At 34.3% G+C, this 24,741-nt stretch overlaps 1 protein-coding gene across 1 annotated transcript; it reads left to right on the top strand.

Annotated features, from left to right (window-relative positions):
* Positions 1–1,536: 1,536 nt before the first annotated feature.
* RAD51AP2 (RAD51 associated protein 2) lies at positions 1,537–24,656 on the top strand (the record flags this gene model as incomplete). Its single annotated transcript, XM_081253910.1, has 4 exons — positions 1,537–4,669; positions 5,020–5,103; positions 8,998–9,141; positions 24,524–24,656. 3 exons carry the CDS (start codon positions 1,537–1,539, stop codon positions 9,114–9,116), a joined length of 3,336 nt encoding a protein of 1,111 aa, XP_081110036.1. The 3' UTR covers positions 9,117–9,141; positions 24,524–24,656.
* Positions 24,657–24,741: the final 85 nt, after the last annotated feature.

Genomic DNA, 24,741 nt, shown 5'->3' on the forward strand with positions numbered 1-24,741 from the left:
TCTAGAGGCTGATTAAAGCATAGAACAGAGTGCATTTGAATGGAATGTAGAACTGAGGAAAATCTGGGATAAAAAAACAATGGAACTAAAGATATATAGAAGCAGCACTTTGAGAACTCCCTGAGGTATAATCTGAGCCACTGCCACATTCTTATTTACAGCATTGATGAAGTGCTTATACTGTGAGGCTTTCAGCAAATTTAAGTAAGCATTTCTCTGGAAGAATTCACAGCCAAAGTAATGCCTAGAACTGGAATCACAGCATATCTAAGTATTTACAAGACAGGAGGCTGATGAACAGTTTATTACCTAAAGTATTATGCCAGTCATATTTTGCCATTTATACGCCCATGGGTTATGAAATTAGGATTCCTGTTGCACATTATTGCAGTCCTTATAATTTTTTTTTAAACTAGGGAACATACAACTTATCAACTTTGAAACAATCATCAAGGGGACTGATGTTTTTGATTACTGAGCAGTAATTGCAAGTTTCTTAATAAATATTTTGAAAATCATTTTCTTCTTTATAAGTACAACATTCACAAAAATCAGAATTGACTGAAGATAATATATAAATTGTTCTCAAAGCAGAGGAAAAAGAAAAACAACATTTACAAAATTTATTATGTGTGACTCAGAACTGTATGATTATTCATGCTTACAATAAACAGAATAGCTGAAACATATAATTTTTACCTTTAAGTAGTGGCATTCACAATATTGGGAAAGAAAACTCCACAGCGCGTACGAAAACTTTTTTTTCTACGGTCTTAAAATGAAGATTAATAGTTTATCTGGATAATAGTTTCTACACACGTGTTTTCCTCAAATATTCAGATCGTTAAGTACCAGTGCCGTCCCTTCCCAAACCACACTTCATGAGTGAAGTGGAAACCTGATTTTCAATGCCACTGGGGTCATTAAGAGCATTTTGGAAAGTTTTTCCTCACACAGAGAGATTTGGTTTGGTGTTTACAGAACTACATGGTTTTACTGGACAAGACGCTCGGGAGAAACTGTGGAGAAGTCGCTTCTGAGGAAAACACAGAGTTTTAGAATTAAAAAAATAAAGCTGTTTCCGTTCACAAATTAAAAAGAAGAGATTCTGACTCTTCTCATTAATTCTACCAGAGGGAAGAAAAAGTTTCAATCAGCTACAACCCTAGCAATAGCAAAGGGCGCTAAAAATAGACAAAGTAACAGTCCCAGGCGCTCCCGCGAGTCCCAGGTAGTCTCTCCCTCAAAGCAGGCGCTCGGTGCTTTGAGGGAGAGACTACCTGGGACTCGCGGGAGTGCGGTGGATGGGGGCGTGGCCTAAACCTGGGCGACGGGGGCGGGGGTGGGGCGTGGTCGAGGTGGGCTAGCCCTGAGGCTAGGGCCGAGGCCAGGCCTCAAGGGGCGTGTCAGGGGCGTGACCGAGGAGGGCTCGGGGGGTTGGGGCTCGGGGGGGCGCGGTGGGGCGGAGCCACTTTGCGCCTGCTGAGAGACCCGAGTCTGGCCGGAGCTTCTGACAGATTCCGTCAGTTCGCTGTCATGTCGTTCACGCAGCGCGCGCCACAGGTTGTGGAGCTCGGGGAGCCTGCTTCCCCTTTACCGCCTCCTGACGACCCTGATTCCCCACCACCCCGTAGTAAGCGGCCCCGTCTTGAGGAGCCCGGTGGTGTTTCTGAGGCGGGGTGGAGGCTGCCTTTGGTGCCTCGCCTGTCTGAGGTGGAAAAAGCCTGGGAGTCGCCGGCCAGGCCCTTCAAGGCGCTCCTGGTTTCAGCTAAGGAGATTTTTGGTAACTCCACAGACTCGCGTGTGGAGAAATCGGTCGGTGAGAAGCAGATGTGTAATCTGGTATGCCAAAATAGCAAATTTGAGATGAAGAGTTGTTTGCGGTCTCTCCCCTCACAAAGTTTTGATTCTGGTTTGAAGGCTTTTAGAACGTCTTGTGAACCAGGGCTGTATGACAGAGAGTCCATCAGTGTGCATTGCAGTGATAGATCTGGAACAGAGGCTGGTCAGCTGCCCAACGCCTCTATACATGATGGACAGGCAATTAAAAACGAGAATGGAAAACAATATTTACCCCAGGGGAGAGACAATAGCCAGGAAGACAATAATTGCACAAAACAGACAGAAAATTCATTTTTAGATGTTACCTTTTACAAGGAAACCAAATCAACGTTTCCTGATATTAAGAACAGACGTAAAGCTGACAGCGTTATGCCATCAAATAAAAAAGAAAATAGCATTTCAGCATCTACACTAAAAATATCAAAATCTCAAACCCAGCCCAGCATGGAAATTGCCAAACCCAGCTATTTTAGAGATAGCACGATAAGTATCCCTGAGTTTCCAACTGATTTAAATAGCAAAATGTCTTCTGTCTATTTAAAGGAAATAATGAAGAAAAATGACAAAAATGAGGCATATATGAGGGATTTCACAAACATTCACTGGTCCCAAAATAGACCTGATGTTAAGAAGCAAAAGTTACAGGATGATAAAAAAATTGTGGATGCAGAAAATATTTTTTCTGAATGTTACGGAAGTAACCACCAGTCACTCAGCAACCAAAGTGTTTGTGCGAGAAAAAAAGACTTGATCAGTTTACACTACTATAATCACTGTAGTATCAAGTCTGATGCAATAGACTCTGCAAAGAATTTCACTATAAAACTAGAAAATGCAAATTGGGGAGAGGCAAAAACATGCCTGGACAGCTACATATCTACCAGATTGGAAAAATCGAAAAGCTGGGACTGTAACATTAGACATATTTTGAGAAAAAATAGGAAAAATTTTTGGATTATGGATAGTTACAAAACTAAATGTGAAAATATGAAAATAACTGGAGAAATATTGAATTTGCAACAATTATTAGAAGCAGATCTTTTAAGCAAAGAAAATTATCACAATACAGAAGTCATGAAAACACATGAAAAGTCAAAGCCTCTCATGATAGAAACACTGGGTAGTCAAAAAGCTTTAATAAAAATTTTTTGGTTCAAAGGTAAAGGAGAAAATGATAATATGCTACAGTTGAGATGTTATACTACACAAAAAGACTTTCATTTAAGCAGTATTTTTGAAAATTTCATTACAGGAATTTTTTATTTCCTTAAAAGTATTTCAGGAAATCAAAAAGATAATATCTTAACCTGGTATGGAATTTTGAAGTGTAAAAATCAAATTGATGTTCAAAATCTAATAACTAAGAATATGAATGTCAATAGAAATAATGATATTTTAAGCATATATTTACAAACCAGTGTTTTAGACCTTCTAAATATTATATTGAAAACCAACATAACATCTTTGCTCAATAACTTTGACTCTTTAACAATAATTGAAAATGATTCTAAATTAGAAGAAAGATGCAAATGGGTAATATATTTGAATTATCCAAAAAATGTTACAGTGAAAAAACTTATCAGTTCCTCCAGTATGATGATTAAAAACATACACTTTCCAATTTTTGAAACAAATGAAAAAATTCCCCTTTTAATGGACTTTGATGACATCGATGAAATTTTTTTGACAAAAGAAATTAGTTACAAGAATAAGAGTTGTCCTGAACGTCTCATGAGTGTGGGAAACTGGGTGCACTGTAGTCCTAAAACTGTTAAAACACATGTTAAGTCTTGTCCTCAATTTATACAGATCCAGAAATATATTAATAAAAAAACTTATGAAATAAATATGCAGAACAAATATTTATATTCTGAAGGAAAACAAAAGCATAATAAGATCAACAGATTTAATTTTAAATGCATGTTTGAAGATTTCTTCAATATTAGGCAACAGGCTATACAGGCAAGCCACGACAAAAAACACAATGAACAAACCAATCTGACGACTATAACTCCGGTGCTAAATTTTGGGGACTTGATAAGTGAAATTGAAGGAAAAAAATATGACTTAATTTTGAAGGAGGAAGTAAAAGTCACAGCACAAAGTTTAACAAACAGTTGCCAAGTTCATGAAGATATTAAGATAGGAAAGGAAGAGAAAAAGAGTTTTTATTCAACGGAAGGCATATTTTTTGTGCAACCAGTTTCATTAATGAGTAAGAAAGTAGGTGTGGAAGAAACTAAATATGTTAATCGAAATAATGTAGCTGACAGAAATGAATCTGAGAATATTTTTCAAGAAAGTGAGTTAGCTAATTCAAAGCATTTTCATCCAAAGAATGACTCTTCAGAATGTTTTAATCTTCAATTTGAAACTCATTTGAGTGTTGGGAACAATGAATGTTTTCAGGACTTATCTGCCAAGTGTTTATCAAGAGAGGCTCTGACAATAGTAAAGGATTTTGAGATGAAGAGTAAATTTGATTTAGTACTTGAAGAACTTCATATGTTTCATGAAATTAGTATGGAAAATGAAATTCTAAGCACTGTGGAAACCAACAATGGGCAAGAAAATGACTTTGTAGAAAATAATGATGTTGAGGAGGTAAAAACGGAGATTAAAAAAGGCTTGAAAATGGGTACAGAAAACAAAATATGTTCATCTTCTTTGCTCTGCGATACGATAGCAGGTCCTAATACGCATAAAAAACACCAAAGTTTATTTAAATGGAAAAAAGTACCCAAAAATGGAGAACAGGAAGTTCCTAATGAACATTGCTGTCTAAGAACATCAGAGGAAGAATTACTCTATTCTACTTCTAAGAAAGGTATGAAATTAGTTTTAAAATATACTTTCTGAGTTAAAAGAAAATGCTGCTTTTTTTTTTTCTGTAGGCCAAATATATAATTTTGGCAAAAAAGAAGATAAGGTATAAGACAATGTTTATTGATGCATTATTATTTTTCTATAAAGGTTGTTCAAACATTAAATAATATACTGAAGTTGATGGGAACAAGTGATGAAATTTTTGAAAGGAGCTTTGAAATGTCCTGTTTTACTTATCTAAATATTAGGAGCCAATGGGAGGAAATATTCCTGAAAAAGTAATTTTTTAATGGTATTAACATTTTATATAAAAGTTACTTTTTGCTATAACACATTGATCTTTATTTTTAGATTGTGAAAGAACTTCACCTGAAAGACCAGCTTTTTTCTCTGATGAATTTAATGAAGAAAAATTTAATTATTTACTGAAGGGAGGTAAGATTTTTAGTTATTTTCTATAATACTTTCTAAGATGATTATTGCATTTTTGTACTTTTAGCATAAGGAAAAAATACTTAGGGTGTTAACAAATAAATACAAAAATTTAATACTTTTGTAAACATTAATAATTTACTGATGCAAATTCCTATAGTTAAAAATTGGCTAAAGATTAAAATATCATTTAGAATGTAATTAGAAAATGCACTCTAAAACTGTTTAAATATTTGCAGTGATGCATTGCAATAACTATATGATAAAAGAGGTGTTTTATATATATATACATATATATATCTAATATACACATCTAATGATGTAACATTAATTAGCAAAAATGAAAAAGGCATTTATCTAAGTTGGATTTATGTTGATGTTACTCCCAATTATACATTTATTATCATTGTTTTCTATTCTTGAAAGATTATGAGGCTCTTTATATGTACATTTTATGTAGTGATTTTGAAAGAAATTAGCATCATTTACATATATTAACATGATTTAGGACTATGGCATTTAAACTTGTGCTTACTATAGAAAATCAAACTGAAGAAAAGTAAAACAGCTAACCGTATCCTTTGCCTAAGAGGTGTTTAATATCAGAATAAGACACACTAAGTCTAACACCTGTTCTAACTTGTAGTACCAGTGGAGGTGAGGTAAGAGTTGGATTAAAATTAGGGAATTATTTTCTGAATAACTACATTTTCATTTGGTCAGAAATTGCTGGTATTACATAATAAGACTAGATCTAGAAATAATAATCATGTAGGTGAAGTATATTTAACAAAATATCTTCAGTCATGCATCATTTCTCAAAGCATTTCTCCTGGCTTCTCATCAGTAGAATTGCTGTCCCTGATACTTTTATTTAGTCACTTCAGAATTGCATAATTTCCTCTTTTCTTAGCTTACAATGAAATACTCTTAAAAATTAATCCAAGTCCTTGGAAGATCAAAAGCCCATGGGAAATTTCTTCTCCCACAAATAAAGGAAATAATTAAAGGAACAATACTCTCTAAGACTAAAGCGGGATGGTGGAATTGGCCTGAAAAGGATAGGGGTTATTTCTTCTAGGACAGGAAGAAAGGAAGAAATTGGGTTTAGGAACATATTCTCTGATAGAATAAAGGAAGATTAGGGAGCACAAACCCATATTGTCATCATGATGTTAATTGTGATAATAAAAAGGATATTTGAGGCAGATTAAAGTATATGCCTAAATTGGGAAAGAAATGTTACACTTGTTGGAAATATCTGAACCCATGATACTCTATTGTGGCTTCACAAGGAAAAGTTTCTCCTTGTCATGAAATATGAAAAATAACGTGTGAGGTCAGCCAGAGTTATTTAATACTATGTTAGGATCGTTGTCTTGAATCCACTTTCAAAGTGCATAAAAATGGAATGATCTTCCTGAGGCTTGTTAAAATCCATAGTGTAAGGGAAAAGTTGGGAGATACTGTGAAGCAGGGATAATAATGGACTAACTCCCTAGGGAGAGTGGGTGCCTGCTTATGTAGGGTGATTTTAAAGGTATTGGAAAACTTCTGATTGTACAGAAATGTTATTGATACCTACCCACTTGCCATCATGATGCCTCCAATTAAAGTTTCTACTACTAATATCTCCAGGGTATCCTATCTCCCCTTGTCTCTCTCTTCTCTCTTTGTGGTATGGAGAAGGCAAGTACTTTGAGCGTGTTAAATGCCAGCTAGCCAGTGTGCCAGGTGCTTTATATATCATTTAGCACCAATACTTCTCTAATTTTAATGTGGATATATGTCACAGACAAAGAATTTCACTAGTCACCCGACTCTACAAGGATTGAGTCATTAGCCACCGCACTTGCTGACCTGTAGCACACCCTGAAAGGAGTTCAGGGCAGAGATCAGGAATGAGGCATTCTGTGCTCTGGAAAAACTGGCAGAACAGGCCTTCAGATAGATATTTTCAGGGGAAAATTGTATGAATCCAATTTCTTGCATCTTCCCATACTTAGAAAAGCACTAAAATAATTAACTAAGATATCTGTTCCTCCTGACTAGCAGTAACCTTCTACCAAGATGCATGTCTGATTGCAGGTACCCCTTCTCCAAAATCACATATATGCTGACCTCCTCCCTTACCTCTTCAGAGCTATCTGAGAGGCTGTATCTTGGGTTATGGCCCACAGTAAGTCCCCAAATAAAACTGAAACTCACAGCTCTCAAGTGAGTTTTTATTTCATCTGACATATGAATCACCTGGGTGTCTTATTAAATGATTCTGATTTTGTTGTGTGGTAGGCTCTAAGATTCTGCATTCCTATCAAGCTCCTAGCAAATGGAGATGCTGCTAGACTTTGAGTTGAGCTGGAACTTTGAGTTACAAGGATTTAGAAAACAACTGACTTGGCATTATTTCTAAAAGACCACTAACAACCTTCATGACTTTTTTCTTTAACATTGATTTCTAAAATGAGCAATTTCTGGTATTCTTGGATGTTTACAATTGTTACACAATACAAAGCAGTAAGTTAATCTAGTATATAGCAATAATAAAAGGGATCATTATTTATTTTTTTAAAAAGGTAGGAAATCCAAGGAGACAAAGAAGCATATTCTTATAGCCGCAATTTAATTACTGTTTAAGGTCATGTGCTTTGCAAAAGACCTGCTGTTGATACAAATTGGTTCAGTGATTTCCCATTTCCCATCCATTGCAAAATTACCAGAAGTATCTATTGTATTAGAATGTGAAAGAGGAAAGCTATACTTTGAAAAAGTAATCAAATAGACTAATCATAGCTTTTCTCTGAAACAATAATTTCATAATAAAGAAGTACACTTAGCATCAACACTTGCTGAAATTACCTAATTTATAACCAAATCTAGTGTATCACTCATGATCCAACAATTTTATTTTAGACCATCCTTCTTCATTTAAAAAAATGTAAAAATCTAGCAATACATTTTTCCTCTTATTTTTATAATTAACTTTATAATTTTAATGTTGAATAAAATATCATAAACTGATTTATAGCTATTTTTGTGTTTTCTCCCTATTTACATATAGCTAAGTTTTGTATTTTATTTCATTATTGTTTACATAGATACACACAGATTCTATTTGATTCAGCTTAGTAGAAATCATGCTGTTTACCTTTTATCATATTTAACGTTAGGTTGATTACACTGCTTTTAGCATAATGTGCTGTTATGTTAAGGTCACACTAATTCATTAAAGCTTGATACATTTTTAGCTTTACATATGTACCCTACTGTTTATTTTTTAAAAAGTACTCAAAGTAAGAGGTATTTTGTTAATGAGAGGTACTCATTATCAAGAGTAATTGATTCTACTTGTTTGGTTAACTGGTTTAGTAACATACATACCTCCATGAAATGTTTGAACTTTTTAGAAAATGTTAGTGTGATGTTAAATAAAAACTTCAAAATTAGAGCCCTCCATTGATACATAACAGATGAAATACATTTGTGCTATATTATTGATAATAATCTCTATTAGAAGCCAAATGTAATTATTAACAGTATGGTCCAGTAACTTCTAATAGAAAAACAACATGGTCTTTACAACGACTACATCAAGTTAACTTTAAAACCTATATAGTTTTTTGTTGTTGTTAAGTCAGATTTCCTGACTGGAACGCTGATTTTATTTAGCTGCTATTTTATTGTACGTTTGGCAAGTTACTTAAATTTTTTGTGCTGAGTTTTCCACTTTTAAAAAATGGAGATTGGAGTAAGTAAAGTAATGCATTCAAAGCACTTAGCTCAGTGACTCAGTAAATGTTGCTAGTATCATGATTAGAAGTCAGTAAAAATTTTTAAGCATAGAAACTATGAGTGATTTTTACTCCCTTATGTACTTTTATCATCTTATACTTTTAGGTGGTAACTTTTCATATGGAATTTCAAGAGTACTACCTCTTAAGACATGCAGTCGACCAATCAGAATTGGTTTGTCAAGAAAAGCTAAGCTTAAGCAACTTCATCCCTATCTGCAATAAATATGTTATGAGAACTTAGAAGAAGGTATTGGATTTTAATACTTTAAAACATTTCACATCTATAAATCTTCTGTTTCTTTCTTTGGATAAATGCTTCCTTCCAGCTTAAGAGTTTTGGGCTTTCTTTATTATAAAATATGGAGAGAATTTTGTGTTTATGTATCTAATGTGTATATCTACCTTTAAATGTTATAAAATATTTCTTTAGTGTTTCATATTGCATTAACAATATTTTTTTCACATCTTTATTGGAGTATAATTGCTTAACAATGGTGTGTTAGTTTCTGCTTTATAACAAAATGAATCAGTATACATATACATATGTTCCCATATCCCCTCCCTCTTGCGTCTCCCTCCCACCCTCCCTATCCCACCCCTCCAGGCGGTCACAAAGCACCGAGCTGATCTCCCTGTGCTATGCGGCCGCTTCCCACTAGCAATCTACCTTACGTTTGGTAGAACAATATTCACATTAAAAAAACAATGTTCACATTAAGGGCTTTTCATAATCTCATAAAATATGTCAACTTATTTTTCATGATATATGTATATAAAGCTTTTGTGGAGAACATTGCTAGTGTTTATTGGTTTCTCAAGAGGATCTATGACTCACAAAAAGGTAACGAACCACTGTTCAAATCCACTCTCCCTGTTTTTAAAGTGAAAAAAAAACAGAAGTGCAAAGAGGATGGGTAAGTTTTTCAAGATCACTTAGTCAGGATTGGGATAGAGGCACTCTCCTCTGTAGCAATTTTTTCACCTTTCTTTGTATTCACTTTCTAGTTTTAGTTTCCCCCTCCAGAGTCTATGTTTGACCCCAGAACAGAATTATGATCATGTAGTTAATACCTACTATTAACTTGTTTATTCATAAAACAAAAATATTTTGATACTCCTGCTACTGTATTAGGCTCAGTAATAGAATACGTAAGAAGACATGTATAAGACTGGCCTTGTGGAGCTTAGTTTCTGTACATAGAGGAAATAAATGATATACATAATTTAAAGGTAACCATTAGTAGAGTAATACTTTTCAAAACACTTGGCAGAGAAATAACAATAAAGTGGGCTACTTAGCAAAAAGTAAGGAAAGAAGGAAGCATCAAGAAAAGATAAAAATCAGAAAGCATACAATGACAGAAGGAAGACTGACATATCAATTCACAAAATAAATATGACTGGATTAAACTATTGTATTACAGCCAAGGTTCTCAGACACATTAAAAACCATTTCAAGCTCAGCTCTATACATTAATTTTGATCCCCCACCAGATACTTTCTAACTTCAATATCCTGCTCTAATTTCTTATTTTCCCCCCCAGAACTCATCACCTTCTCACACACTATATAATTTATATCTTGCTGGAATACAAGCTCCTTGAATGCAGGTTTCTTTCCCCTCCCCCCACTAATATATCCCAAGTGCCTAGAATAGTACCTGCCCCTTGTAAGTACCCATAAAATATTACTTGAGTATACAAATGAATAAATTTCTACACCTGCTCATAATAGCTATGTCTTTTGGAATTCTTTTTTTTTTTTTTTTTTTTTTTTGCGGTACGCGGGCCTCTCACTGTTGTGGCCTCTCCCGTTGCGGAGCACAGGCTCCGGAGGCGCAGGCCCAGCGGCCATGGCTCACGGGCCCAGCCGCTCCGCGGCATGAGGGATCTTCCCAGACCGGGGCACGAACTTGCGTCCCCTGCATCGGCAGGCGGACTCTCAACCACTGTGCCACAGGGAAGCCACTGAATTCTTTTTTTTTAAATATTAATGTACTTTTTAAACGAATTTCTATTTATTTATTTATTTATTTATTTATTTATTTATGGCTGTGTTGGGTCTTCGTTTCTGTGCGAGGGCTTTCTCCAGTTGTGGCAAGCGGGGGCCACTCTTCATCGCGGTGCGCGGGCCTCTCACTATCGTGGCCTCTCTTGTTGCGGAGCACAGGCTCCAGACGCGCAGGCTCAGTCGTTGTGGCTCACGGGCCTAGTTGCTCCGTGGCATGTGGGATCTTCCCAGACCGGGGCTCCAACCCGTGTCCCCTGCATCGGCAGGCAGATTCTCAACCACTGCGCCACCAGGGAAGCCCTTTTTGGATTCTTAATAGCTTTATGATCTTGGGAAAGTCTTTATATCTAAAAAGGGGATAATAATATCTCATGGGATCATTGTGATGATTAAATGAGCTAATACATGTGATATATTTATAACAGCTCTGACAGAACTCCTCAGTAATGAATAACAATATACTGATACATAGTAAATACTCAATAATTAATAACTATTTAGAATGTTTGACCTGTTCTTTAATTTTTTTCCTGTATCCTGAATTAGGTTATCTTTAAGAGTATGCCTATTCCTTTGAGTCTGATGAAGATATTCCTTCAACTTTTTTTCTACATGGGTTCTCATCTTCCTTTTCCTTCTTTTTATTGTTATTATAAGTCCCATGTTGGATTTTTCTTTTATCTTTATACAAGGCAGATCTCATCACAATCAAGGTTTGTCTTCACAAACCAAGGTTTGTCCTTTTCCCTATTCCTTGTTGCTGTGTGTGAATACTGAATTTAAGTTTCTCTAGGGCAAGTTTTTGTGCTTCCAGTCTTATTCCTAATTTTAGGAGGTTTTATATATGCTTTCATTCTTTCTCTAATAAATAGTATATAAATTTACAACCACTATTGGTTCTTTCACACTCTGAACTACGTGATAAGTTTAAATTCCTAGCACATACTGCTGCAGTGGTTTTCCATGCCACTACCCCACTACTACTTTGATTTGTAGAGCTTTTCTCATTAAAATTTTGAGGAAGATTACACCTCCTCAAATGGAAGATTTGCTCGTGCTAGTGTCGTTACTCAAGTACACCTTCCCCCAATACCACCTACCCAAACACACATATGCACACAGAAACAGACCCCAGCTTCCCTATTTTCCCTAGTTCTGTGAATTCTTGTCTCTGGAATTAGAAAGTTGGAGGATAGGAGGGAGGTAACATTTTGGCTCTTTTGCTTTTGTCTTCATAGCCAGGTTTGAAGAGTCGGCATTGAGGGCTATGGTAGAAGACACTTAAAATTGAAATCCACCCTCTCTCCACATTGTTCTTTTTATGTTTGTTCTTAAAATGTAAAAGTTGAATGCTTTCAGATACGAAGAAAAATATTCAAAGAATGAAAGCCACTTCAAAAAATACTTGCTTTTATTCAACCTTAGAATAAATCTCTGTGTTACTTCAGTTTAAAGTAACAAGCTTTTGGATGCATTAACAGTGAGCATGAGAAGAGAAGCAGAGCCTTCCATTAAATCAACTTGAAAAAGTTATGTTGATAGTCAGTGCCTTAAGTATGCAAGCCTCCGAGTTAATATCATCCATTTAACATTATTTAGTTAATCAAAATAGAAAACAAAATATGTACTAAAGTTGATCTTTAGTTCCATCTAAATGGCCACATGAAAGGATATTTGTAGAGTCAGCCATCAGTTTGGGAAATTTTTCTAATAACACAGACATTATACATATTTACATAGACATACAGTAGTTTGTGACAGAATTTATACTACTAAAAATTATCTTTTGCGCTACGGGGACTAGGATATAAAGATATCAGAAGGGTTCTAAATTATATTTTTTCCATATAGTTGTAAAATATATCACTGAAGCTATCCTTCAAATATTCCCATTTCATGTTTTTGTTGCTGTTGTTTTTGTTTTTAAGCATGGGCACATGCTATAACAGCAAACTGAGAAGAAATAGTCATTAAACTATTTTACCTATCCGGGGTACGGGCAAAAGAATAAACTCATAATCTAAAAGTCTCTACAATTATGTTTCTGTAATTTAATAAATTTTATAATTTTGAGCACATGTAATTAAAAAAAGAAAAAAAAAGAAGCCTTGGGCTTCCCTGGTGGCACAGTGGTTAAGGATCCGCCTACCAGTTCAGGGGACACGGGTTCAAACCCTGGTCTGGGAAGATCCCACATGCCGCAGAGCAATAGAGCCTGTGTGCCACAACTACTGAGCCTGTGCTCTGGAGCCCGCGAGCCACAACTACTGAAGCCTGTGCACCTAGAGCCTGTGCTCCACAACAGGAGAAGCCACCGCAGTGAGAAGCCTGCACACCTCAACGAAGAGTAGCCCCCGCTCTCTGCAAGTACAGAAAGCCCGCGCGCAGCAACGAAGACCCAATGCAGCCAAAAATAATAAATAAATAAAAATTTAAAAAAAAAAGAAGAAGCCTTGAGGACTTCTTCCCTTAACTTCACTCATAACTGTTTACTCAGCATCTCTACTGTGATGTGTAATAGGCAACTCAAACCTAACATGTCCTGAACTGAGCTCCTGATACTTCCCTGCAAACCCCTCCTCCCACAGGCTTTCTCATTTCAGTGAGTGGTAACTTCATTCTTTCAGTTACTCAGGTTAGAGATCTTGGAGTCATTTTTGACACTTTTTTCTCACTACGCACAGCTGGCCCACCACCAAATCCTGTTGGCTTTAGCTTTTCTTGCCAGGATGATTGCAGTAGAGTCCCAGTTGGTCTCCTTGCTTTTAGTACTTGCTCCCCTTCAATCTATTCTGAACACATTAGCCAGAATGATTCTTTAAGATATGTCATAGCACATCACAACTCTGCTCAAAACTTTCCAAAGGCTTTCCGACTGACTCAGAGAAAATGCCGTAATTCTTATGTACAAGGGTATGTGATGATTTGACGCCCTCAATTCCCTAAACTCCTCTCTACTATTTTCCCCTTCTACATTCTACTGAAACCACACTGACCTTGTTTGTTGGATACATTAGGAATGTCCCTGCCTCAGGGCTTCTTCACTTGCTTTCTTTTCCTGGAATGCTTGTTCCTAAAATATCTGTATAGCTTGCCCTGCACTCTCTTCCTTAGAACTTTATTCAAATGTCACTTTCTTAGTGTGGCTTTTTCTTTCTGTTGACATTCATATGCCCCTTCCGTGCTTTTATTTTTTCCTCCTTAATACTTTGCCATCAACAGACTGTATTTTACTATTTATCTTGTTTATTGTCTGTCTTTGTCACTAAATTTTAAACTCTGGGAGGGCAAAAGTTTTTCTTATTTATCACTGTGTTTTCAGTGCCTAAGAACCGCGCTTGACACAATAAGTATTCCATAGGTGTTAGCTGAATGCAAGAATCAACGAAGTGAACAAGAATAGTCATGTCTTCAAAGTGAACAAGAATAGTTATGTCTTAAATGTATCACTTTGATTAAACTTTTCTTCTTGAGGCACATAGTTCTGCGAGTACTGGCATTTAAAGTTCTCTTCCCTCTTCTTTACTCTTCTTTGTTGCATTTTCTCCTTGAGCCAAAGATGTCAAAACAAAGCTTGATTCTAGATCGCTTACTGTGTATCTTTCTTCAGAAATTCAGCTGCTTAGCTTGTCAGAATGTTAAAGGTCTTCCTCTTTTTTTTATGAAGAGAAAAATAAGGTAGAAGAAAGTAAAAGCATATATAATTTCTAAATAATTTTGAAAACAAGCATAAAAATACTTCTCAAAATTCAATGTCCTCTTATCCCATTTAAATTTTTTATAAAATCAGTTTAATACATTTAAATTTTCTAATTACATATTCCCTTTGCATTAGTAAAAAAAAAAAAAACAGCTATTAGAACAAGTTTTTATTTATTTTTGCCTTTTTACTTTTATGTTTTCCTTTAAATAGTCTTTTAAATTTTATTTGTTTTTGAAATGTTAATATCTAGACATGGTACAAAATGCAAAGGATAAAGAAAAAAAAGAAACAGTGAATATAAGTCCTTCTCTTACTTTTTGACACTCAGCGATCCGATTTTTCTTGATGGAGGAAACAACTGTTAACAGTTCCTTGCCCCTACATATTTCTATGAAACAATAACTTTTTATTATTAATAAGCACATAAAGTATTTTTAGTTGTTATCTGTTCTGTAACTATACTTTTTTTACAGAATACTTAATAAATTCAATAATGTATGTATTTCAACATGTTAAAAATTTGAGATTAAGAGGAGAAAAAACTTAATGCTAAAGAAGCTGAAACATGGAAAGTCAAATGGGTTTAGTGTATCTGACATTTTGACTAAAATAACCATTTTTAAAGCAACTATAGTAATTCTGATTTAACTTTTAAAAATAGTCTTAATACCAATTTAACATAATATTCATATTTCAATAAACATAATTTTATTGACATACTTAATTATATAATCCATATATCTCCTTCTTCTTAAAAAATCTTTGTGATTGATTCTGCTGCCTGGCAAATTGCCATTGCATTTTCTTTCCCTTATGTCATTGCTCTACATTCAGTAGCTCTAATTCCTACTCATTTATTTTGTAATCTTTCATGTATATATATACATATCCCTTCTCTTCTCAGAGTCTTTATTTCTCTTTGTCCTTCCCTGCCTCCTTCACTAGAAAAAGCACTCTTAAGAGTCACTGAGGACTTTGGCCATTTTTCAGTGTGCCTTTTCTCTTATTTCTTTGCATTGCTAGCTGCCTAGCACCTATGATACCTTTGCTTTATGATAATACACTACCTCTTATTTTCCTGACCATACTATTTTTTTAAACTCTCTGATTTTTAGATATAAGCAAACTCCAAAGTTTAGCCCATGGACTTTTGCTTTTTACTTCTGTATTGTGTTCCTTAGAAATGTCCTCAATTTGATGGGATCATTTACCATACCAAATTTATGGTTTAGATGCCAAATTATATCTTTCTCAAATTCTAATTTCAATTGTATAACAATAATAAAGAAACCTAATATCCATTAGATGTATGCTATGAGTCAGGAGCTATTCTGAATCTTTGCATATATTAAATCATTTAATCCTTAAATAACCTCACAGATTTCTATCTCTGTCTTACATTGTGAGTTTAAATAACTGGTCTAAGTTCAAAAAGTATTAACTGGCAAAATTAGAGTTTAAACCCAGGCAGCCTGCTTCAGGGCCAAGGTGCCTGACTGTTATCGTATACTGCTCTAATTTCCACATTGCTACAGGTCAATAACTTCAACTCATATCTAAAATTCTATTAGTCATCATTCACTCTTCTACCTGACATTTATTTCGTGCTCTCAAATCCTGTTGCTTTCTTTTCCTAAGGAGTTCTCTGACCTATTCATCCTTTTCCATTCTTTTTATAATGTGACTTGACCTAATGTAACTTTCTGGGTGATCACCCCACAGCTTCCCTACAACTAAACTAGTCTCTTAATGCTTCACTTTCTCCAATCCAATTAATATTTTCCCATTTTACTAATGCTCTTCCCGCTCTTAAAGTGCTCTCCTCTCTTACCTATTTAAATCTTATCCAGCCTCACATTACAATCTCTATAATGCTTTCTCCAACTATTTGAATATGTTATAATTACTATGAACCATAAATAACATTAGTGCTTTCTTTAAAAATTCACTCATAAAACATTTATTACACCTCTCATACTATTTATCTCTTCACCTATCTAAGCTTGTGCATAGGCATCATATTAGGAACTTCGTTTTAGTCTCTAAAGCACTTTATCAATGTCTTGTATTCAAAAACGTTTATTGATTATATGCTGAATATTAATATAGCATTTATTTCATGATTTTTTATGCTTGGCTTTGTATTTTTATTGATTAATCTACTAAGTTTGTAGCCTTTTTAGTTTGCAGAAGAGAATATAGCTAAATCCAATGGGGCTTTTTGACATTTTTGTCTTTGGCTCTTTCTTGCTTACTCTGTCTCCCTCAGAATTTAGGCCAGCTTCAAAGCAGAACCCAACTTTTTCCTCACAAGGCTTGTATAAATGCCTTTTAAAACAAACAACACCTACTTAAATTGATTTACACACTTGTTTATTTTTTTTAATTAATTAATTTATTTTTGGCTGCATTGGCTCTTCGTTGCTGCGCGTGGGCTTTCTCTAGTAGCGGCGAGTGGGGGCTACTCTGTTGCGGTGCGCGGGCTTCTCATTGCGGTGGCTTCTCTTGTTGTGGAGCACGGGCTCTAGGCACGTGGGCTTCAGTAGTTGTGGCACGCGGCTCAGTAGTTGTGGCGCACGGCTTAGTTGCTCAGCAGAATGTGGGATCTTCCCGGACCAGGACTCGAACCTTCATCCCCTGCATTGGCAGGCGGATTCTTAACCACTGCGTCACCAGGGAAGCCCCTTATTTATTCTTGAGAACACTGATTTTCAACAAAACTTTATGAAGTTTTTATGTACTTTCACCTATAGGCAAAAATCAATGTTTTATAAAATTATTTTTTGTGTCTTTTAAAGCTTGTTTCACAAAACAATACCACACAAATCGACCACTATTCTAAATGCTACACTTGGAATGATTATCTTCAGCATTACTGTTATTGTCATTATCAGCCATCAAGTACCTTTATGAGTAGGACAACTTGCTATAGGACATATGGGCTTCGTGTGAATAACCAACGTTTAGAGGCAGCTTATTGTAATGGGGCAGAACAAAGGGTTCTTTCATAGCCTGCTGGGTGGATCAGAGTCTTCCAGCTGCTACTTCATTTTCTAATCACTTTAGTAGCATTTTGCTCAAACATTTTATATACTTTCACAAAATTTCTCTACACATCTAAATCCCCTCCTATTTTGGGAGTGACAAACTTATGGATAGAAAATTTTAATTTGAACGTTGCAGAGTGGTATAGAAATTAGCTCAATGTATAATTCTGAGTACATACTGATTTATTTCTCTAAAACAGACTTAAATCACATGTATTTTTTAAACTTTTATTTAATAATTAAAACTTTTTTTTGACAGGAAAGAAATTTCTTTAAGTGAACATATTTTGATTAGAATGCCACAAAGTTGGACTTGCATCTAGGAATATTTTCGAAGGTGCTGTATACACAGAAAGTGTAATTGCACCAACGATTCATAAATATACAATGTTATAAAGTTTTATGGAGCTGAACGTGTGTTTATCTGAAGAGATATAACACTCTCATGCTAGATTAAAACTCTTGTTAAGAAATGAGAGAGTACAGTTTTATAACCATTAACATTTTTATAATACTAACTTTAAAAAATTAATAGACTTATTTCCTAAAGTAGTTTTAGATTTACAGAAAAATTAAATAGAAAGCACAGAGTTTTTGTATACTAATACCCACTCCTCCTCCCCAGTTTCCCTGTAACATTTTGTGTTGCTGTGGTACATATGTTATAATTGTTGAACCAAAATCGATACATTAGTATTAACTAAAATTTACAATTTGCGTTAGAGTTCATACTTTGTGTTGTACAGTTCTGTGAGTTTTGTCAAATGCATAGAATCATGTATTCACTGTTATAATACCATACAGAATAGTTTCACTGCCCTAAAAATCCTCTCTGCTCCACTTATTCACCCATCTTCACTCCCCCATGCCCACAATTTCTGACAGCCACTCATCTTTTTACTGTATTTGTAGGTTTGCCTTTTCGATAATATCATATAGTTGGAGTCATGTTTTACATATTTGCACCCTGGCTTCTTTCACTTAGCAGTATTTATTTAAGGTTCCTATAATCTTAACTTTTCTAGCCAGGGATCTTATATGAGAAGACTTAGGTTTCAAATATTTTAGGCCTTCACCTTCTATCAATACAGTTTCTTTTAAGGAAAAAGGAACTAATTATAGTTCATTTTAAATTGTGGCTGTGTCTACCTATCAACTTCTGAAAGTGTTTCTCTCATAGATTTTCTTTTTGGGGATTCTTTAAAGGAATTACACTATCAACATTAACAAAAGCTTTTCTTTTTGAACAGAGACATTTCAAAGCGTTTTAAGCCATGATAAAATTGCTCCAAAGCAAGTTTTATCTTCTATTTTGTTAGCAAGAGCTGCACTTAGGAGCCAAAATGCACCAGAGACTAAATGGTCAACATTAAGATGGAGCTGTAAAAGTCTATGCTAGGCCTGGAGAGTTTCTACTAAGTGGAAATCAAAACCACTAACCAATATAAGGGAATATTTTAATGTGCTACTTTTGTGATGTATAATGAATGCCCTATGATGTGCTGCATGGACAACCAAATACTATTAGTAATTCCAATTCCGTGACTATATGAATGTTAATAACCATCAAGTATGTATTTAGACCCAATAAATGTCCAGCAGTGTGCCAACTACTGTGTGGAATATTCATGTATATATTATGGTTCCAGATTAAGAGAGTATACAAATTTAGCTAATAAAATCTAAGAGGCAGGTATAGCCATTATTTTGTAATAACTTTAAATGGAGTATAACCTATAAAAATATTGAATCCCTATGTTGTACACTTAAAACTAATATAATATTGTAAATCAATAAAGAAAAATACACCCACCCACCCCCCAAAAATCTAAGAGGCAAAATCCATTAAACAACTGATATAATAGGAGATTTGAGATTTCATTCTGACTCTCTCTGCATGACCTTGAATATGTCATGTAGCCTCATTTGGCTTTCAAATGTTTCTTCATTTGGTATACTGTAATCACTAAAATAATTTCTGATATTCTGTTGTTCTGCAAATGAAACACCCTGTGGGTTACTAATTGGAAATAAAAGGAGAAATACCAAGAGGGAAAGCTATTGAATGTAGATAACAAAGAATGTGAAATATTTTTAGGTACTTTAGCAACTTTTAATTGCTATTAAAGGATGATGGAAAAGAAAAAGAATAAAGATTTAGGGGAGTGATCATCATTATCTCTCATGTATCTCAAGTAGGAAGTATATGATCTGTTTCCTAACTCATTCATTTATTCATGCTCTCAACAAACATTTACAGAGGGTATATGATGAGTTTGGAACTGAATAAATGACCTCATTTCTATAAATCTTCTCATTTGTAAAATTCAGATCGTATTACTCATCATTCTTTCTATACAGGAGCCATCCTTTTAAGGGAACCTACCCATGGAATGGTTTGGGCCTGTCTGACTTGTAGGGAACTCCCTCTTAAATTAATTCCTATTCTATATCATAAGAATGATGGCTTGGATTTTCTGAGGTCTTTTATAAAGACAATACTATGGAAGCCGTCTGTTTTCCACACGTGAAAAAAGAAGTTTCAGTAGCTCTAAAGTTTGTGATTATGGGGACTAGTGGAGTGAAGTAAGGGTTATGTGATCGATTTTCATGGGACTAACATTAGAGATAATATACATGAAATGTCTAGCACAGCTCCTGGTACATAGCAAGCATGTAATTACTAATAGTTATTATTATTAATATTTTAGAAAGGAGTTTTATCATCACTTATAGGTTATAAATAAAAAAGTTACTAATAAGGTATCCTGCCTTAAAGGATTCCACATATGAAGCATAGGTTGAGGAATATTTACCCTTATGCTTTGAAGTCTGCTATTTGTTTTGAATATTTACTTTCCAGGACACTTTCTTTATTAAGGCACAATTCAACCATTATACATGTTTGGCCAATTTACTTTAACATGTGTAATGTTCTGTGCCAGGTCCCATGGAAGTCCTTTTACTATAAAACAAATTTGAAAAGGATATAGCAGTTTTTTTATTGCAGTAAAATATGCATAATACAAATTTACCATTTTAATCATTTTTAGGTATACATTTCAGTGACATTAAGTACATTCATGGTTTTATATATAGCACTTTTGAACTTCTCTTTATTTAAAAATATTTTGCTTAGTTTTCCTTTCTTATCACATGAGTGACATCATAACTTCATAACAACAGAAGGGAAAAAACTCTCATTTTTGCAACTCTTTCCAGTTTTTGACTCAAACTGATTTTATGGTAGAATTCTTAGCTATGGCTAACACATTCCTATGTGTCTTTGAAAACTGCTTGGGAATTTGTTAGAACTTGGATGTAAAGTTCCTTTGCTTAACAGCTTTTTCTTACAAAGACAGTACATCAAGGTGATAAGTTTTAAATTGAGATAGAATTATGAAAGTAATTGAGATTATACTTGAAATTAAATTTGCAAAATACTTAGTAATCTTTAGGCATAAAAATAGTGCATATTGGTAACTTGGAAAGAAAGCATGAAACATTATTAGATTAAAATAGATAAAACACATTATTTAGTTGAATAAACATTCCTTGAGTATTTGATATATACAAAACACTTGGCAAGTACTGTGGTATTTATAGAGATAGACAAGGTCTGGAGTTTTAATCTAATTGAAGGGAAAAACATATTGACAGATAATACAGAACAGAGTGAACAATCTTTGTGCTGTAGAGGTGTAGCAATCTGAAAGATTGAACCTGGCTGGGGAGTGAGAATTTATATGAAACATGTAGAATTTAAACTAAATCTTAAGATTTTTAATAATTATACATTAGGGGTCAGACAGAGAAGATTCTATTCAGAATAGCCTGAAGATGAACAATTTAGTTTAACTGGAGATTTATACATTTGTTAATGATATATTTTTCATTTTATGATTTTTATATAAAATCATGGGGTTTATAGATTAAAAAGAAAATATATTGAAGGACTTAATCCTCTTCTTATAGTGAAAAATTGTTCCTTATTTTATTTTTTTGGAATTCCTTTTAATTTGAGAAATTGATTTGTGTTCAGTAAATCAGAAGATTAAAAGAGGTTTTCTGGGATAGGAAGAATGTACTGAAATTCCAGGATTTAGAACAAATTAATTTTTAATATTTCACACATTATACCTCCAATAAAGAATAATGAATGAGGGCTTCCCTGGTGGCGCAGATGGTTGAGAGTCCACCTGCCGACGTAGTCAATATGGGTTCGTGCCCCGGTCTGGGAAGATCCCACATGCCGTGGAGCGGCTGGGCCCATGAGTCATGGCCTCTGAGCCTGCGCGTCCGGAGCCTGTGCTCTGCAACGAGAGAGGCCACAGCAGTGAGAGGCCCGCGTAACGCAAAAAAAAAAAATAATAATAATAATAATGAATGCTCTCATTTTCTAGTGATTCCTATGTCTTTGGAAAATTCTTTTTCTAAACCAGAAGTGCAGAATTGTAGCTAGTTTATCATTATCATCCTTATGTGTATTTGTATAGTTTTTGAAAAGTTTATAGTGCATTCTATATTTTGCATCATTAAATCTTCTTACCAATCCATTTTCATCCCCATTCCAGATAATGAAACTAATGTTTAGTTTAAGAGACTTTTTCAAGTAAGCAGATTTTATAAGACTTTAGATCCTAACACAGTACCTGTCACATAGTAAATGCTGTTGAACTGAAATGAAGGCTAATGCTCTTTCCAGTAACTTTATAACTGCTATCTGCTTTAATGTTGCTTTTCTTCTTTTCTTCCTTTTATTCTCCTTTCTTTTGAGTGCTACAATATGCAAGACATCAGGATAACTCCTGGATATACAATGAATATCAAACTTGGTTGTTCTCATGAGGCTGACAACCTGGTTGGGAAGATACAGGAGTCATACATATAAAAGTTAAATAAAAATAAAGTCAATTCTCTTTTTTTCCTTAAATCTCACAGACTAAGTAGAAAGGAAGAAATCCAAAAAAGTAGAGTTATGTATCTAATCATAGTGCATAGTACCTTAATCTTTAAATGTTAAAACATTTCTACATGTTTACAATTCTATTTATGAATCTATATTTTGAGTATTCATAATTTAGGGCATTGGCTAAAATTAAAAAAATTTAATGAAAATGTTAAATTTAATTTCCTTAATTAAAAACTATTTTTATATTAAACATTAAAGGCATGGCATGACATTAAGTGATAGTAAGGTTTATGGGCTCTTGAGGAACTCTGAATATCTTGTCTCCTTTACTCATTAGTTAAATGTTAGCACCTTGCCAGTGCTGGGTTTTAAAAAGAAGATTGCAAATAAATGAGACATTAATAAATCTATCAGCACATGAATATTTAACTCAGACATATAAGATTATGTAATAGTTTAAATGTTGCACAAAACAATCAGTTTATGTTCATGTCCACATTTCTTATCACTTTAAACATATATGTATATATTTTAATCATAGTTTTATTTATGCTGAAGCCTAGCTTGACAAACAGGTGTAAAAGCTTCTAAATTTATTACATTGAACATATAATTTAAAAAATTAAAACATGACCTTATTAAAATTTTTTCAAGTCATCATTGGACAAAATAGAAGTAATGTCATATTTGACAATGTTCTTATATGTGAGAAAGGATTTTATTTAACATTAGTTAGTCCCTAAAAATGAGTTTATGATGAATTGATTATTACCTCATCCCATTCTTAATTGCAGATTTATAAGAGGTAAAATTTATTTAGTGATAGGAGTTAAAAAACATTTTAAAAGGATTGTTGAATAGATAGATTCAATATTCTTTAAGTTTTTAAATTTTTAACATTCCTCGAGCTTCAGCCATGAAAGTCTTTTCAGTTTTGGAAATTCTGACAAAATATGCCTGCCTTAACTTTCTATTCTGAAGCAAAATGGAGAAATAAAAATATTTCTCCTGATAACTATGTGCTAATTTTCAGTTTCACTGATGTTTAAGAGTCTATGTTGAAAGTTCTTCTTTCTGATCTAATACTTAGTTCTTTAAATATTTCCCTCTGACTTGAGTACTATGGGAAACGTGGACCTCTTTCTCTGACATATGGAGACATAATCAGCAGATTGGGTTTTGGTTTTTCGGTAGAAAAGGAGTCGGGCAAGAGATGAAAATAAATGCAACGTTATGACTTTTGGTTACATCATACCCTGCATTTCCAAAAGGGTGTGAAACAAATAAACTGAAAGCAGAAGCAGCATACTGTAGCAGAAAGAAGCATGGGGTTTTGAAGACAGATAGATCTGGCTCCAACCCATTATAATTTCTTAGATTCTCTGTTTCTTCATCTCCAAATTGTTGATAGTAAGGCCTAACTTTCAAGGTTTTTATCACAATTATAACGTTTGTAAGCTGTCCAACAGAGTGCCTGGTACATGGTAGGCATTTAATAAATGATGACAATTAATATTTAACTAAGCACTGTCATGAACAGTTGCTCAAATACTTATTATTATTCATTAATATAAGAAAAGAATTAACTTACTAACTCATCCAAAATATTTATTGGGTACTTGCTATGTATAAGGCACTGTTCTAGGCACTCAGAATATGTCAGTGAACAAAATAGTCAGAATTTACTGCTCTTATAGATGCTAAATGCTAATCAAGGCAGACATAAACAATAGACATTACAATTAAGTAAATTATATAATATGTTAGAAGATGTTAAATAAAAGCAGAACGGGGTGAAGGAGAGGGGCAATGTATGTGGAGGAGGAGGTTTTAATATTAAATAGGGTGGTCTGGGTAGGGGTCATTGAAAAATTAAGACTGAAACAAAGCCTTGAAGGAAATGAGAGAGTAAGATCTGACTTGTGATTAAAATGATCACTCTGATTGTTGGAAATAGATGGTGGAGAGGAAAGAACAAGATAAAGATCTGCACACACCGAGGAAAGGCCATGTGAGGACACGCAGAAAAGGTGGCCATCTGCAACCCACGGAGAGACCTCTCACCAAACGCTGACCCTGCTGGCACCCTTATCTTGGACTTCCATTCTCCAGAACTGTGAGAAATAAATTCCTGTTGTTTAAGCCCAGTCTGTGGTTTTTTATTATGGCAGCCTG

Source organism: Mesoplodon bidens, assembly GCF_964165515.1.
Source record: "Mesoplodon bidens genome assembly, chromosome: 14".
Lineage (NCBI taxonomy): Eukaryota > Metazoa > Chordata > Mammalia > Artiodactyla > Ziphiidae > Mesoplodon > Mesoplodon bidens.